Source organism: Temnothorax americanus, unplaced genomic scaffold (assembly GCF_048541705.1).
Source record: "Temnothorax americanus isolate GAGA-0224 unplaced genomic scaffold, ASM4854170v1 Scaffold12, whole genome shotgun sequence".
Classification (NCBI taxonomy): domain Eukaryota; kingdom Metazoa; phylum Arthropoda; class Insecta; order Hymenoptera; family Formicidae; genus Temnothorax; species Temnothorax americanus.
In genome coordinates, this window is record NW_027509253.1 from 2,184,259 (window position 1) to 2,200,277 (window position 16,019).

Sequence of the window (16,019 nt, forward strand, 5' to 3'; positions counted from 1 at the left end):
CTCCATTGACTACACGCGCTCGTTTCGGATCTATATGAAACAGTTGATCGATAGAACGAACGGATCGATGCGAGGCTATATAATCTCACGTTATCGCTTCCGCAAAAACGGCCAGATGCGCCGAATGCGGGGGATCCACCTCGTCTCGTTCTCTCTTCGTCCGAAACTTCCTGGATTATTCTTCACGCCTGGCGGTTGCGTTTCGCGACCCCCGCGGCGATTCGCGAGCCCTTCGTCAGACTTTTTCGATTATTTCTAAATGAAATTTCTATGTCATTTCTAACGGGAGTCGAGTCTCTTTTCTTTTTTTTTTCTTTTTTCAAGAGAGCGCAACATTCGACGAGCTTTCGAAGTTTGGCTTCTCATGAATTCCAGGCCTTGCGTCACGGTGTTCTGACCCCGGGCGATAAAACGCCTTTCTTTTAACCTTTCGACGATGAATAAATCAGAAGATGATTGACATATCGAGGATCCACGAGATTAAAAGAGGTGTGCATCAAAAAGACCGATTAAGGTTTAATGAACTCGGTTGAATTATATATTTCGATGCGCCGTCTCGTGTCGCATCGCGTAGAGATATACCCGCGCTAGAACCGCCAATCCGCCATTTTCAGTAGAGAAAAGTAAATGGCAAGTCGTACACAGGGAACAGCCGTTGCTCCGGCAGATAAAAACTTTGGGATCAATGAAAATCGTGACGGGGTATACACGATTGGATTCTACCGAGTCGAATATTGACCTTTAATTTCGAAAAACGCTAGAATTTTTATCGCGCGGTTACTTAAATAAAGGAGTAAATATGTTTGAGACATGTTTCTACGAATATCTTCTTCGGTTTAATAAATAAAAGACGAAACTCATGTTGAGATATATGTATTACCCATGTCTTGTGTAATAATTGATTGAATGGAAGTAAAATCAAAGTGTTGTAAATTAAAAAATACATACACGATAAAATATATGTGATGCGGTATTACTTCATCAATTCCACTCTTTAGTTTGTTTTTTGTGTCGCCCCGTTTGTTTTCCTACATATTAATTTATATAATTTAACATGGTTCTAAAAGAAGAATTCTCTCTAATTCTTCAGACAAAGCGGATAAATTTGAGATCGATGAAACTCGTGACGATTTGTAAATAGATCGATATCAAATCGAATTGATGTATGATCTCAAAGCAGAAATTCGTTTCACATGACTAACAAATAAAGGAATAGATCAGACTTCTTGTACCATCGGGAAAAACGCCGGAATTTGTAACTAACAAATAAAGGAATATAGATTAGACTTCCCGTTTCAGGAAGTCTAATGGTTCTAAACAGGATGTTTAATCCGATGAAGAGAAGAATAGAAAATTTAATTTATTCCTTTATTTGTTAGTCATGTGAAACAAATTCCTGCTTACTATTGTCCTAAGGGGCAAATATTGTCCATTAGGATACCGTTATATGTTCACAATAAAATTCCGTTCGCATTGTTGAGACACTCTTTTATGATAAGTACATCTTCAACCACACCTTCAATCTGATATACAATATAATTCCACCGAATTTACATACCTTATTTTGTTCTTTCATCATCGTCTCATTTGTCTTATTTTATATAGATTATATTTAATCCTATTTTATGGAATTTAAATAATTTGATTTTAAGACAATCAAATCATAATTCTTTATTGTAAATTTACGAGACGTGTACCGGGACCAGTTGAATCAATTTATCGGATATGATCGCCGTAACAGAAGATGTTACGTATCTTATTGCTGCCCGGCACTCGCAAGCAGCTGCACCTCCGTCGTCATCCATCCGCAGCGCAGGAATTTCCGCGGGTTCTCGTCTCGCTCGCCATTATCGAATTTCTGGCCATCGTTGCCGTGACCATCGTCGTCGCCGTCGCTGTGATCGAACCGAGTGCGTTGTTCCCACTCTCTGACGACGGCGGAGGCGGCGGAGGTGGCGGCGTTTCTCTTCGCGAACGCGTAATCCTCGCTTACATCGATAAGAAGAGACCCGAGATGGCCACGGCGGTCGGCAAAGCTCGGAATGCCTTCCTTACCCCCCATCACGATCCGTTCGTCCAATATATAAGTGAACCAGCCGCGCCGATGGGACGTGTGTACGCCACAGTCAGTCGGCGTTTCGTGTTTTGTGTGGTTTCTTTCGTTTATTTTAACGCGACGGGGGCACTCCTCGCTCGTACGTGCCCGCGAAGACGAACTCGCGCGCGAAACACGGAACGCGCGGCGTGACGCGACGCGCACCCCTCTTTCGACACCCGCCGCGCCGGCCACGTGTAAATAGTAACCCGCGAGGGGTGAGCCTCCGGCCCCCGGCGAATCCTCCACTTTCAGTTCTGCCTTTCCCGTCTTTGGTGTAAAATTCACGCCAAAACGCCGTCCCGCGAGAAGCCATCGAATAACGCGCGAAACGAAATTTTTTGCTCGCAAATCGGGAACAAAGATGCGGGAACTGGTTCGCCGTTAATTCGTCAAGTATAGTCATTAGAAATAATTATATGTGTCACGTGTCACGCGTAGAGATGTGCGATTTTCAAAATTGTGTATTATGATTGCGCGCGCGATCTTCCTTAAGAATCGCAGTGATTGCGACATATAATAAGTCGCTTAAACTATTTTCTTATTGTTAGTTATTTACTGGCAAAAAAAAGTCACTGTTATTAAATTTCAAATTGGCTTATTATTGGTTTATTTACGATTTTGCGACTAAAAAGATTCAATTGCACATATCGCATTGCGATTCGAGAAAAAGAAATATCGGTACCAAGGATCGCAAAATGGCACACATCCTCTAGTAACGTGCACGTGTCTCGTTGATCCTCTCCGACACGGAACGTGCTTAAACACAGATTTCTTCCGTAGAGATACTACTGAAGAGAGAGAGAGAGAGAGAGAGAGAGAGAAAATTTTGGTAACTACAAAATTTTGATAACTTCGTGGTATCGAAAGAGAAGAAATTCAAGAAAGATGGAGTTAATGCGGCCCGAATGGAAAGCGCGCGTGAATCTTCTCTTGATCCTGTTGGCGGCGACGAGAGTTGGCGGCACGAGGCCCGAAGTTGTGCTCATGAATCTCGTTACGGAGCCCTTCGTGCCTCGCGAATTCGCTTCCCCGCAGTGCATCCGCGATGGAAAAATTTATCTGAAGGCCCTCGAGAACTACACAGACTGGGCGATTCAAAGTAAGTAAAATAAATCAAAGGATCTCGAAGAGAAAGAAAGAGAGAGCAATTACATATAATCCTTCGGGCTCTATTATGTAGTGTTTATATTTCTAGTTTTTTTTTGGCAGCGTGAATATTCATCCGATTCTTTATCTTTACATTTTATTTTTATTTGTTGATTTTAACAAACAACCGAACGATCAATTTAAATCTAATATATGTATAACTTTTGCTAAAGTATCTAAGTGTTTTCTCGCAATAATTAAGATATTCAATATTCAAATAAATACAAATTAGAAATCGGTAAATAAAACAAATTAATTTTGACGGTAATTTTCCTAATTTTGAAAAAAAAAGGAAAAACTAAATCGAACGGAGACTGTTCAAGCTTGTTGAAATTTGTTGAATCCCAGCAGGTGTGTTTAATAAGTAAGTTGGAAAAAAATGCATTTTAAGGTCGTTAAATAATATTTGATTAATATAACGTCATACTTAATTTTCCAAAGAAAGTCCGCTGTCTGAAAATCGAATCTGTATAGTATAGGAAAAGAGAGACGCGGAGTGTCTTTCCGTTCGGACGAGGACGCGGTAAAACAGGTGAATTTCGTGTAACACGTGAATTGCGTGAGTTTGGCGTAATCGCCTAGCGACGGCGAGGTCAAGAAGTCTTCTAGAAAAAGACGTTTGGCGATTGTCGGACGAAAGGACTCTCGCGTCTCTCCCGTTGTTTTCAGAAATGAAGTAACTGTCGATGAGAGTGTCGAGCAGGCCACATCTCGATATAGATTTCTCTCCTCCGCGCCCTACAAATCATCCTATGATATAAAAAGATCAGGTATATCATTGCACATATAGGTAGATGTCGTCATCCACAATAAAATTTGGATCTAAATGCGCGCGCGCGCGCACGCACACACACACACATCCGTGATACATTGCATACATAGCATACGTATATAACATTTGAACCCAAATGCCATCGGCTACTGCGCATCCTGATATTGCTATACCTTGTATTTTTTTTATATCATGGGTAAAACGTCATTCCACGTGTAAAGCGGGAAACACAGACTTTTGCATAACGTATAATACATAAGCATAAGAAAATTGATTGGTCCATTTCCTTATGCACGTGTATATGGACCACGCAATTTTCTTACGCTTACGCATTACGCGTTGTGCAGAAATGTGTGCTGCCCGCTTAAGTTCGTAATATTTCTTTACCTTTCCATGAGAATAACTCGGAGGAAGGACAGCAAGGAGGAAAACATTATATAATCTTTACGTATTGTTTTGTCTGTTATGCGCCGCGTGAGATCACGAACGCGATTGCGATTGCGTTTCTCTTTTTTATGTTTAAATATTAAGCAATTATCGGACATTGCACGCTGCGCGCAATTATCGAGGGAGGTTATCGGGCATGTAATATTGCTTACGCTTACGATATCGCGCCGGCACACGTAAAATGCACATCGTCAATTACCGGATATCAATGCTTCGTAGATAACGGAATCAGACAAGATCGATTAGCGCGTGATAAGTATCTCTTTTTTTCCGCGCTACTGCGAGTTCAACGTACTCGAGGACGGAGTCGCAAAAGCGAGGAACGTCGCAAAACTTTATCGTCCTCTTATCTCTTCAGATTCAAAGGCAGGTAATTTCAGAAATATATCGAGATCGCAGTCGTATACGATTCCGACGCGCGCGATCGATCGCACTCCGGATTCGAATTCAGATTGCACGCGTGTTTTTCTCGAGAGCGGCTGATATCGAAGTCGAATTTACGCACGATCGAAAGAGCCTTGTGTCCATTTTTGCGGGCGAATTATCGTCTCCGTGACACTTGGACTAGCACAGATTAAACGGGTTGACATTGATCTGATTGATATTAATAGCGTAATGCCGATCGCGCGGTGACAGCATCGGCCGTTACAAGATGTTTAACCCACGCGTCCTCGCCGGCGGATCATCGCCGCATAGATCATCGCCGTTTTGCATTATGACAGCCTTTATCTCGCCGCGATAATTATTTCGTTGACATGTTTACATCGTTACCCGTTGGCCGTTCTTACGTCAATGCGCAAACGCAACATTCAATGAATAATACATGAACGCCGGTGCATTTTTGCCCCTTTCGATACCAGCGTCGAATGGATATATTTTGCTCCATTTGACAGTATCTGGTGCGCGACAGTATCATTATTTTCTTTCATAATAAATATTCTATCGCAGTTGTGTGTACAAATACATTTTCATTCGAACGTTATATTTAATTTAAAAAAAAAAGAGAAAATAGATAGATTAGCTAAATTTAATTAAAAATTGATTAATAAAGCAATCGCTCTAAAATTCAATTATAAGTGAGATATAATATGTGTGTGTGTGTGTGTGTGTGTGTTAAATGATATAATATACAATATATAAATATTTCTACAAAATAAAAAATTATTTAGAAAAATATATTATACAACACACATATGTATAAGAAAATATAATAATTAAACAGCCGTTTTGGAATTTTTCTTCTACTTCTTCTTCTTATTGCGTTATAAAATGTTATTTTTTTCCTTAGACTTTATATCAATTGATTCAAGATAAAAAATTATATATTAAATGAGATGCGCCGAAAGAGGACTTATTCTTATCAGAGAAAAAAAGAATATTCTCGATTTGAAAATATTTTTAGTTTCAACATGGAAATCTTAAAATGAGATTATATTGCGTTAAACTTGCTTGAAGAAAACTTGCTTGAACAAAGTTATTATATAGTTTAACCAAGAAAAAAATGTTGAAATAAAAAGTTAAAATTCTTCTAAGAAGATTACAGTGATCTTGCTTGTGTACGAAACAATCTATATCTTCTTATAAGAATTTTAACTTTTTTTATTTCAACATTTTTTTCTTGGTTATTCAACTTGTATAACTTCCTTCAAGCAACTTTTCTTTGTTTAACGCAATATAATCTCATTTCAAGATTTCCACGTTGAAACTAAAGATATTTTCAAATCAAGAATATTCTTTTTCTCTGTGTACTGACTTACTACGATTGTTCTCGCGTGTATTGCCAGCTTTGTAACAACGTGCTGTTAAGAAAAAAGGCGATTAACGATCTAACGCGCGTATATTCACGCAGAAACAATAATATTGACCGATGTAATTGGTATGTGCGTCGTACGCGCGGGACCAAACTGGGTCAGCGAGATGCATCCACGAGGCCGATGACCGTCCTTGTGTATCGGAGGCCTGCCTCTGATCGATCGATCGTTAGATCGATCTTTTCCTGGCCTGTACGTCATTCAATCGCCCGATCCGACTAGTTCGCGCGATTCCTCGACTATTGTTTATAAGAGATTGGACTCGGTTGGACGTGTATGGCGGGAGAGAAAGGACGGTCTGGTAAACACGTCACAGAGGACTTCTTTACCTTTGCAAACGTCGAAGAGTTTCGAGCGAACAACTTATACGTTGCACGTTACTACATTAGCAGATATCTTTGGCTCGTTACGTTCGTTATTACGTTAGAATCGATCAGACATTGAGCTATCGATTGCCGATAAGGTGCAATCTGCATAAGTACGTTATCGCTATCGCTATATCGCTTGGAAATTTATTTTTAAAAGCACGCGCTATCGTCCATTTTTCTTTAGCCCAGTCAATCAACCCGTTTCCGCCGCGTGAATTCCGGTCTATCGCAGTCGATTCTACGTACCGGCGCGATTATCTACTTCCGCAGTTAACGCACTCGCGACATTGACGTTGTTTACCGTCACGGCGTGATCGCGGTTCCAAGGTACCACCTTGAAATCCCATTTCGAACAGCATAACTCACACGTCGGGGCGCGCGGTGCGCGCAGAGATGACTAATAATATAAATCATAGAGTACAACGTACAACGCGCGCGAGTTCTCGGCGCGCGGCTGGATTAGTTCATCGCCATCCTCCTAGAATTGAACGTGACTTTGATCAACCGCGCTGCTTGACCCTCGCCGAGTATATTTCATCATGGAATTTGATCAATCATACGCAATTTCCTTTCTCAGACGCAAAATTCTCCTCAAGTCTGTCTGCCTCGCTTGTCATTAGAGAAGAAAGGAAGTACACAAAAATTAAGGCCACGATCGACGAATCTCAACTCCGAAATTAATTACACATTTCTGGAAAAAAAAAAGCGAAGAATGCTAATGCGATAACAATTCACCTTGTCAATTTAGAAGAAAACTTTATTTGAAGTTTTGTAATGAAAAACCTCCTCAAGTCTGCCTGCCTCGCTCGTTAAGGAAAAAAAGATCACAATCGATGAATCTTAATTCTGAAATTAATTACATATTAATTCTGGGAAGAAAGAGCGAAAAACACTAATAACTGCGATAATTATTCACCTCGTCAATTTAGAAACTTTTTAAAAAAATTCTACAGTAAAAAGATTAGAGTAAAAACTGTATTTTTTAATGATTTTAAATTCACATTTGCGTCACAATAATATATCGCAATAAATCACAAGAAGGACGGTTCATGTCCGCAACTAAGGACAGAGCATATTTGAGAAGCGACTATAAAAATTATTTCTACCGTTTTTCGTTAATCGATATCAGTCCTCAACGATCATTATTCTCTGATTAGGTCCGCGATAATGATTCCGCCGGATATAAGGGTAATGTGAAAAAAATGATGGCTGATTGTGGCGTGGATTGAGGACAGAAGAACGCCTTGACGCACCGACTATACTTGCACGTCTGTTTTAACCGGTTTCGGAATGTGTTTATTATAAAACGGAGCTCAGGGGAAGGGCGCAATTGTTAAATGTCAAAGCCGGAATGCCATAAATGTCCGGAAAAAAAAACAATGAGATGCATCAATAACAGATTCGTCGTGACAAACTTCGCAAAGCGATATACCCCTTTATACTCATGGATACTTTAGATTAGATATCGCGATCTCCATTCCGTGTTTTTATACAGCACTTTTGTGGAACGTCCCCAGGAAATTCTGGAAAATAAGATGTAGTCACTGCGTATAACAATAGGCTTGTTCGTTTTAACTGAACTTCTTGCACAGTTCATCTCTTTTCTCTTTTTCTTTCCAACGTAAAAAGAAAAAAAACAAAAATGAACCGTGCAAGAAGTTCAGCTAAAACGAACGGGCCTTAATAATTCGAATCTTCATTCGAGAGCCGAATAAGGCGCTCGCGCATTGAAATTTAGGCTGTTCTTCCGAAAATCGTCCATGCTCCGATTTAGGTGAAACTTTGTGAATATAGGTTTTTTTCAAATAAAAAAGACATATACCAAACGGATTTTTTGCGACTCCAAAGTTTAGCAACATTTTTAACATTTTTAACTTGCTGCCTCCGCGCATACACTTTCTACATGCGAAACGAGGTGCCACATTGGGTTTACAACGTTTCTGATTTTCTGAAGTTTCGCCAATGATGTTTATATGTTATGACTTTGACGGGTATGATTTTATGGTAGTTTACATTACTTGAGAGCTGTTTTGGTTTATTGCAATATACTGAGTTAGTTCGCTCACGACAAGAGCTGTGTGCAAACGTGTTTCTCAGATAAGGATTTAAAATGACTACTGTACAATAATACACAGGACATAAGAAAAAGATGTGAAAAAATATTTAAAAAGTTAGTGCTAAACTTTGGAGTCGCAAAAAATCCTTTTGGTATACCTATGTCTTTTTTTATCTAAAAGGAACCTATTGACAAAGTTTGACCTAAATCTGAGCATGGACGTTTTCGGAAGTTTCGCCGAAATTTATTTTTTAAACGGAGATTCAATGTTCTTTGTTCCAGTGTACGACGCCTCGGTTAAATTCCCGTCAGGCATGATCACCGGCAATTACAAACAGCTGGGTAATTTTGACGAATGCTTACAAGTGAAGACCGAACACGGGTTCGTCGGGCAAGCTTGCAACGCAGCGGTGCAGTTCGAGATCTTCGAAGACAACAAGACGCGACGTGAATTGGATATGGGAGACCTGCTTATGAACGTCGCTATCGCGTCGGTGAGTTATCACAATTATTGCATTATTGCAATTATCATTTCGAGCGTACAACAATATACAGTAAGCGAACATAAGTTCAATCCGGCTTATATTATATCTATCGTCTGAGCTTGTAAAATGTAAATAAATTGAAGTATACGAAAGATATAAGTAAGAATAAGAATTAATATTGCTTCTAATAAAACCCATATAGACATTTTTAATCTAAATAGTATGATCTAAATAATATTTAAAATAATATATATATATTTAATCTAAATAATTTTATTTTTATTCATGGACATTAATACGATATTATAATATACATGAATAAAATGAAACTTTATTTACTCAATAAATTTCATAAAAGAGAGAGAGACGATAGCTCCATATAGTTTCCGAAGTATTTTTAAACAATAAAACGCTCATAAGAGCGAGTTTATGTCGCTTCGAGGACTAAACGTAAGTATCTTATGGCGTAGAATGCGACGAAATGGACTTCCGGCGAATCGACTCAATACGAATGGATGTTTTGCGTTCCGTCCACCTGCAATTATACGGAGATACAGGAGGCTCTCGAGATCACGCTCGACCCATTGAAAGTCGAAGGGCGTGTAGACATGACTATCACCGTTTCTAAGGAATCATGCTATACCATTGAGACCGTTCAGACAACGTGGAACATTGGCGATTGGTGTTACACGTAATGAAGCTCTCTATAATTATCGTATAAACATTTATCTCTCTGCAATAATATGCTTAATTTGTATAACGTTCGAAAACTTCAGATCGATTCTTGTGCTGTTCGCATTGATCATCATAGCCAGCACGGGATACGATATTGCGATGCAACGGCGTGCTAGCGCGTCGGAAGGTAGGATATAAAAATATAAAAGCATGTTTATCCTTTAGATTTAGTCCTTTCAATATTTTTCTCACATTTGATGCGACAAAGTTGGTAAATTTAAGTCAATGCAGTTGATTACTGAGTTTTACGAAATCAATCTTGGAAATTAATTATATATCTATTGAATATTGAGAAAGAAAAAAAGAGCTGAGACTAATTTCAAGGTTTAATTAATGTTAATTATTGATTATTAATAAGATTGCTTTATACATACACTATAATATACGCTATACGATGTCTAATATTGATGTATAATGTTAAACTGCATATTGCGGTATTTTTTTCTTTAATAAGAGCAATGTCATCCGGGGAGCCGGGACTAATAGAGATAATGATCCTGATAATTTCTCGCGCAGGTATTTTTGCGGCGTTTTCTTTGTACAAGAATGGAAAAGAACTGTTGAAAACTGAGAGACGTCCGGGAACTATTCGCTGCCTAGACGGCTTGCGCTTCGTCAGCATATGCTGGATCATTTACGGTCATACCTATTACATGAAGGTCGTTGATGTCAATATGAACCTCACGCAGATTCCACGCGTGAGCTATACAATTTTAATTTTTATACAATTTCACATGAGAATTGACTGAGAATACACTACGTGTCCCTATTTTCGCAACTTATGTCATCGAATTTAACTTTTGCGTTAATAAATACAGTAAAAAGTCACATTGTTCTCTGTTAAATCTCAAAATTCTGCGCCTTAATCGTCTCAATTGTGAAAAATCATTCTTATCCTTATCAAAAAAGATGCACCACGATTGGAACAACATGCTGGTGCTTAACGGCAACATCGTCACGGATACCTTCTTCCTTCTGAGCGGGCTCCTACTCGCTTACAACGAACTGTTGAAGAAGGAACGAGCCTTAGAGTGGCGTTTCGACGTGATAGGACTTTATCTTCATCGTTATGTAAGGTACGTATATGTATACGCAACCGAAATCACCCCCCGGCAATTTAAGTTTCCAACATATTCCATTACGTCAACAAATTATATTCGTCGGTCTCATACGCACGTGCTGTTTAAAGAAATCATATAATTTGTAATTTTTATTTTCTCTTTATAATAATATCGTTTGATCTCCCCTGTTTTTTTTTTCTTATTTTTTTTTTAATCTCTTCGAACCACTGATCGTTTCTCCTTTTGTCAGATTAACACCGGCCTACGCGATGATGATCGGTTTTTATGCCACTCTGTTCTACAAATTCGGTACAGGCCCGCATTGGGACACCTGGGTCGGTACTAACCAAAACTTCTGTCGCGAGAATTGGTGGACCAACTTGCTCTACGTTAACAACTATGTCAACGTAGCGAACATGGTAGACCAGCTCTTTAAGTTACTCCTTTACGTATACCCTTGTATATTTTTGCGTATTACTTGCCATATTAAATTGCTCATTTGCTGCAACAATGACATAACTCAAAAAACAAAGTTTTCCTAGAAAAAATGGGTTATCTTGAATGTCTTGAATCATTAGAATTTTGTAATATCATTTTTAAATGCGATTTTGGCGTAACTGATAGTAGAAAAATAAAAGTTTAACTCTTTATTCGGTATATTGAATGTTCACCATTCTTTTACAAACAACTCAAAAAATGGCAAGTTTTGAGTTATGTCGTAGCAAATGAGCGAAATATGTACAGCAATCGTGTGTTTGAACGTGTAGTTAACAATTATTGTGTACGTAGTGCAAACGGTAGTCTATATACGAATGCTGCATATATTTTTTTATCGTAATATTCTTTTTTTTTATTTCTCTTTAATTTTTGGATTTATTGAGTGTTGTTTCGCGCTTTCAAAATTTTTCCGATTCGCGTACTTACGCGAAAATATTACTCTTTTCTTACGTTTGCTTCTAGTGCATGTCCCAATCCTGGTACCTATCGACCGATATGCAGTTTGTTTGGCTGTCGCCGCTTGTACTGTATCCTATGCTCAAGTTTAGAAGTCTGTTCTTCACCATTGTTTTGGCCGTCTGTTTATTTCTTTCGGTCCTCGTGCCCTTTGTTATAACTTATTATTTCGAACTAACGGGCACCATGCTCTATTACAAGAGGTAAGTGTAGAATTTCAACTGCGCTTTCGCTTAGAAAATATTTCATTAACACATTTTTAATTTGAACATTTTAAAAAATCTCTCAAAATTAATTTGATTGAGTTTTATATATATATATATATATATATAACGTTCTTTCAATTATCTAATTTTAATTAGATTTTTTATTTAGTTTAGCATTTAAATATTTATTATTGCGGTCTCTTAATATAGATCCAATCTGTGGGTCCTTTTATATCACGCGAGACTTTCAGAATTAATTATCAAGCAACTATGAAAGATCGTGCAAGATTACTTCGTTTTAAGTGATGTTTATTTCTACGGAGATGGAAATTGCAAGGAAATTGTACGAAATTTCTTGATTGCCGGATTTTAGTAATTTCGTGATCTCAACAGGATGTTGTATTTCGTAGGGAGGAGGACGTAATCCAGGTTTATCTGAAGATCTATATAAAGACATACAATAGATTTGGGCCTTACGTCATTGGATTAGGCCTTGGATACTTGTTATATAAGACGCGATCTTGCAAAGTCAAGTTATATACTGTAAGTACGATTTACACAATTATGTTTAGTACTCTCATGTTTGTTTTATTTCATTATTTATTAATTGTCTTCTATATGACATCTACGCGCAGAACTAATATTTATATCTTATATAATAATCGAGGTTAAGCGGATTAAAGTTAAAATATTTTCCATAAGAAACCTGAAATATATTTTTTTCTATAACTTATATGTATTTTATATTAATATTTTTAATATTAATATCATTTTTCCGCATATTAGATCTTGCGTCGGCTCTCATAGCCCATTATTTACTTAATTTGTTTAATATTTTTATAAATAGAACGCATATATTCAAATATCTTAAATTTGAAGAAATCATAAAATAAACCGTTGGTTGTAAAGTCGCTAAAAAAAGGCCTTTATAAATCACAGTGGTGCGTGATTCTCGGCTGGCTGATCGCGATTTTGGCCGGCCTCTCGGTGATTTTCGGACCGCGAGGCATGTACTTCGACACTCACGTGTACAACAGGCTGGAGGCAAGCTTCTACGCCGGTTTCCATCGTCAGGTCTTTGTACTCGCGGTCTCCTGGATAATCTTCTGTTGCATAAATGGATACGCAGGTGATGATTGCGCGCGTTCGCGAGATAATTACTAAACCGGATTACGTCAACGCCAGTCTCTAAAAGTCATAATCGTTTCAAGGTCCCATCAATTATTTACTTTCTTGGCATGGATGGATTCCGCTCAGCAAATTGACCTACTGCGCTTATCTCTCTCATTATCTGGTCATACTATCACACGTCGGAGCCGTTCGAACACCCGGCAATTTAACACAGATGAATATGGTGAGTAAAAAAAGAGTGGAAACATTTTTAAAATATTGCGTCAAAGATAATAAAAACAGACGCCTCGGTGATTAACTGGTTAAGCAATATCATTAAATCATAAAAATAAAAATTTTATCTCTTTGTGCAAAAAAGTGTGATATTTAACTGTAATTAACGATATTTATTTTATTTAGTTCTACAGTGAAACTATGTGCAAACTTTTAAGTCTACTATTATGTCATATATTGCATCGCTGCATTTTGTTTTAAATAGATTTTATATAAATATGTATATAACAAATATTGATGAATACATGAGCGTCTCGTAATTAAATTAAAGCGCAAGTGTAATTAAGAAAAATAATAGCAATAAAATCTCTTTATTTTTATCAGATACGCGATTTCATGGCAAATTTAGTACTGACGATGATGATATCTGTGCTGTGGAGGCTGTGCTTCGAGACGCCCTTCATGACCCTCGATAGGATCCTTCTTGCTAAACGCAAGGAAAACTTGTCGAAGCACTTGCAGACTTACGACTCCACGTCGTCCGGAGAAATCAAAGAGATTTCCCAGTCAAAGGAATCGTCGCTCACGTACGACAACCCTGGTGAACGCGACGTTACCCACTACGATCTTATGAGAATTAAGGGAAGTAAAGAAAATTGCGCGAATGGCGTAGAATACATCAACGACGATGCGGAAACAAGTCTCGGTAAAATATACTTTATCAATCCTGTCAAACGCGACGAGACATGGTCGCAGCATGGATCAACAGTAAATTCCGATAACACAAGGTCCCATTACGTCAACGTCGATCTTTGCCGCATTTTTAACGAAGGACGACCGAGAGCATGTTCGAATGGGAAAGAATTAGAGTCGATCAACAGCGATCCTGCACAAAGAGCGAAAGCAAATCAGTGCCTGAGGGATAGTGGTTAAAAGACCGATTGTATTTAATCTAGTCTAGTTATTAATAATAGTTTAACAACACTATTATTAATTATTATGTAAATAGTTGTTGTGTGAGATAAATTTGCAGGATGATGGATCTGCATCCATTTTCAACAAGAGAGAAATAAGAGTAAGAGTGATATAATAATCGAGATTTTATACGAAAGAACAAGTAGACAAAGGAGCGAGATATTTTGTTTACACGTATATAATATATAGTACAGTCTACAATAAACTAGAGAAATATCGAAAGATATATATATATTAATTTGCGAAAATGTTCGCTAGACAGAGAATTAAAAGCGCAACTATATTTTTAGATAATAATATATAAGAGAATTATTTTTTTATTTAATCAATTTTTTATTTTTTTTGATAGTGATTATTGTGATAAAGCGAGATGTGTTATTATTAATAAATATACATTAGATTATGCGTACTATAGAAAATGTTCGTGCAAAGAGAATATGTATAATTATACAAAGCGTTACCGATTTATCGGTGCGAATTGCAGTATTAATCGAGAGAGTTAAAATTAAAAAATATATTTTATTTCACATCAAAAAAATTATTTACGATTTATTTATAACAATATAGATTTATTTTGTTTTAAATTATAAATTATATTTATAAAAAACAAGCTTACACATTCCTCTATTTTCTCTCTAACTCTGTCTTTATTCCTTTATTAATTATTTTGGTGATAAGGTAATTGTACTTTTAAAAGGCACAACAATCTTAAGAAGATATCACTTCTTCGTTTATCTCGCACGTATATTGTTTGCTTAAATGAAAAATGTTAATTGCTAATTATTTGCTAATAAGAGTACAAATTTCAGTGTCTTTATGAAACCTGTTTCAGAGAACCTGTTTCGAATTGACGAATCGCCAGCGAATCGAACAATTTTGAAGTTATTGGTAAAGATCGAAAGATCATTACCAATAACCCGTGTCGTTGTTTATTTAGGCCTACTCACATTTCTCTTCGTTCACACGTATTGTATCCTTTGAGAGAGCGAGCGACTCGTCCGAACGGATTCGAGCGCGGCTCAACGGCTCTGAAAGTATAAGCCGAGAAAACAATGCGGAGTCTGTGCGGGATCTATGGAAGTAATCGATACCGCGACTCAATCGAGATGAGACGAAGAGAAAAAGAAAACTTGTCTTTTATATTATACACTTTTATACTCTGCCGTTCGACGTGAGAACAGTCTTAGATATTAACGGATAAAATCGCGATTGATCACGAAGGAGAAAACAGCTGTAGTGTAAATTTGATGGCATCATTAGTGGGCGAAGAGTTGACATAAGCGTAACCGTAACGCATGCGAAAGACACCCCGGGGACGCATTTTGCTACCGTGGGAAAGAGAAGTGCGAATTTTCCAAAAACATTCAATACAGTTTAATTCAATTTAACAAAAGTGCACAAAAGTTCCTTGTAGTTTAACGTCGATTAATAAAATTTTATCTAAAAATCTGTTTCTATTTTCTTTGCAAAAGCAAAAAAATTATAAGTTTAAAATATGACATCGCACTTTATAGAAATCTAATAAACTTATTCCTTTTTGGTTGAAAATTAATCGATTTTA

General features: G+C 37.4%; 1 protein-coding gene across 5 annotated transcripts; it reads left to right on the forward strand.

Annotated features, from left to right (window-relative positions):
- The first annotated feature begins 1,604 nt into the window (after nt 1-1,604).
- LOC143893464 (nose resistant to fluoxetine protein 6) lies at nt 1,605-14,996 on the forward strand. 5 transcript variants are annotated; one of them, XM_077398890.1, is made up of 13 exons: nt 1,605-2,491; nt 2,966-3,197; nt 8,981-9,192; nt 9,654-9,874; nt 9,960-10,045; nt 10,435-10,616; nt 10,828-10,994; nt 11,230-11,398; nt 11,940-12,136; nt 12,550-12,682; nt 13,079-13,268; nt 13,351-13,493; nt 13,868-14,996. In XM_077398890.1, exons 2-13 carry the CDS (start codon nt 2,984-2,986, stop codon nt 14,414-14,416), a joined length of 2,463 nt encoding a protein of 820 aa, XP_077255016.1. In that variant the 5' UTR covers nt 1,605-2,491; nt 2,966-2,983; the 3' UTR covers nt 14,417-14,996. The 5 variants fall into 5 exon arrangements, with proteins under 5 accessions (XP_077255016.1, XP_077255017.1, XP_077255015.1 ...); XM_077398891.1 differs by having other exon boundaries at nt 2,971-3,197; XM_077398889.1 differs by having other exon boundaries at nt 1,606-2,491; nt 2,879-3,197.
- The last annotated feature ends 1,023 nt before the right edge of the window (nt 14,997-16,019 follow it).

Bases quoted from the DNA above. Each gene is read 5' to 3' on its own strand.
- LOC143893464 (XM_077398890.1), top strand. From the start codon at position 2,984: ATGGAGTTAATGCGGCCCGAATGGAAAGCGCGCGTGAATCTTCTCTTG. The intron at 11,399-11,939 runs GTAGACCAGCTC...GTTTGCTTCTAG, and splicing joins ATGTCAACGTAGCGAACATG to TGCATGTCCCAATCCTGGTA. The intron at 12,683-13,078 runs GTAAGTACGATT...TATAAATCACAG, and splicing joins GCAAAGTCAAGTTATATACT to TGGTGCGTGATTCTCGGCTG.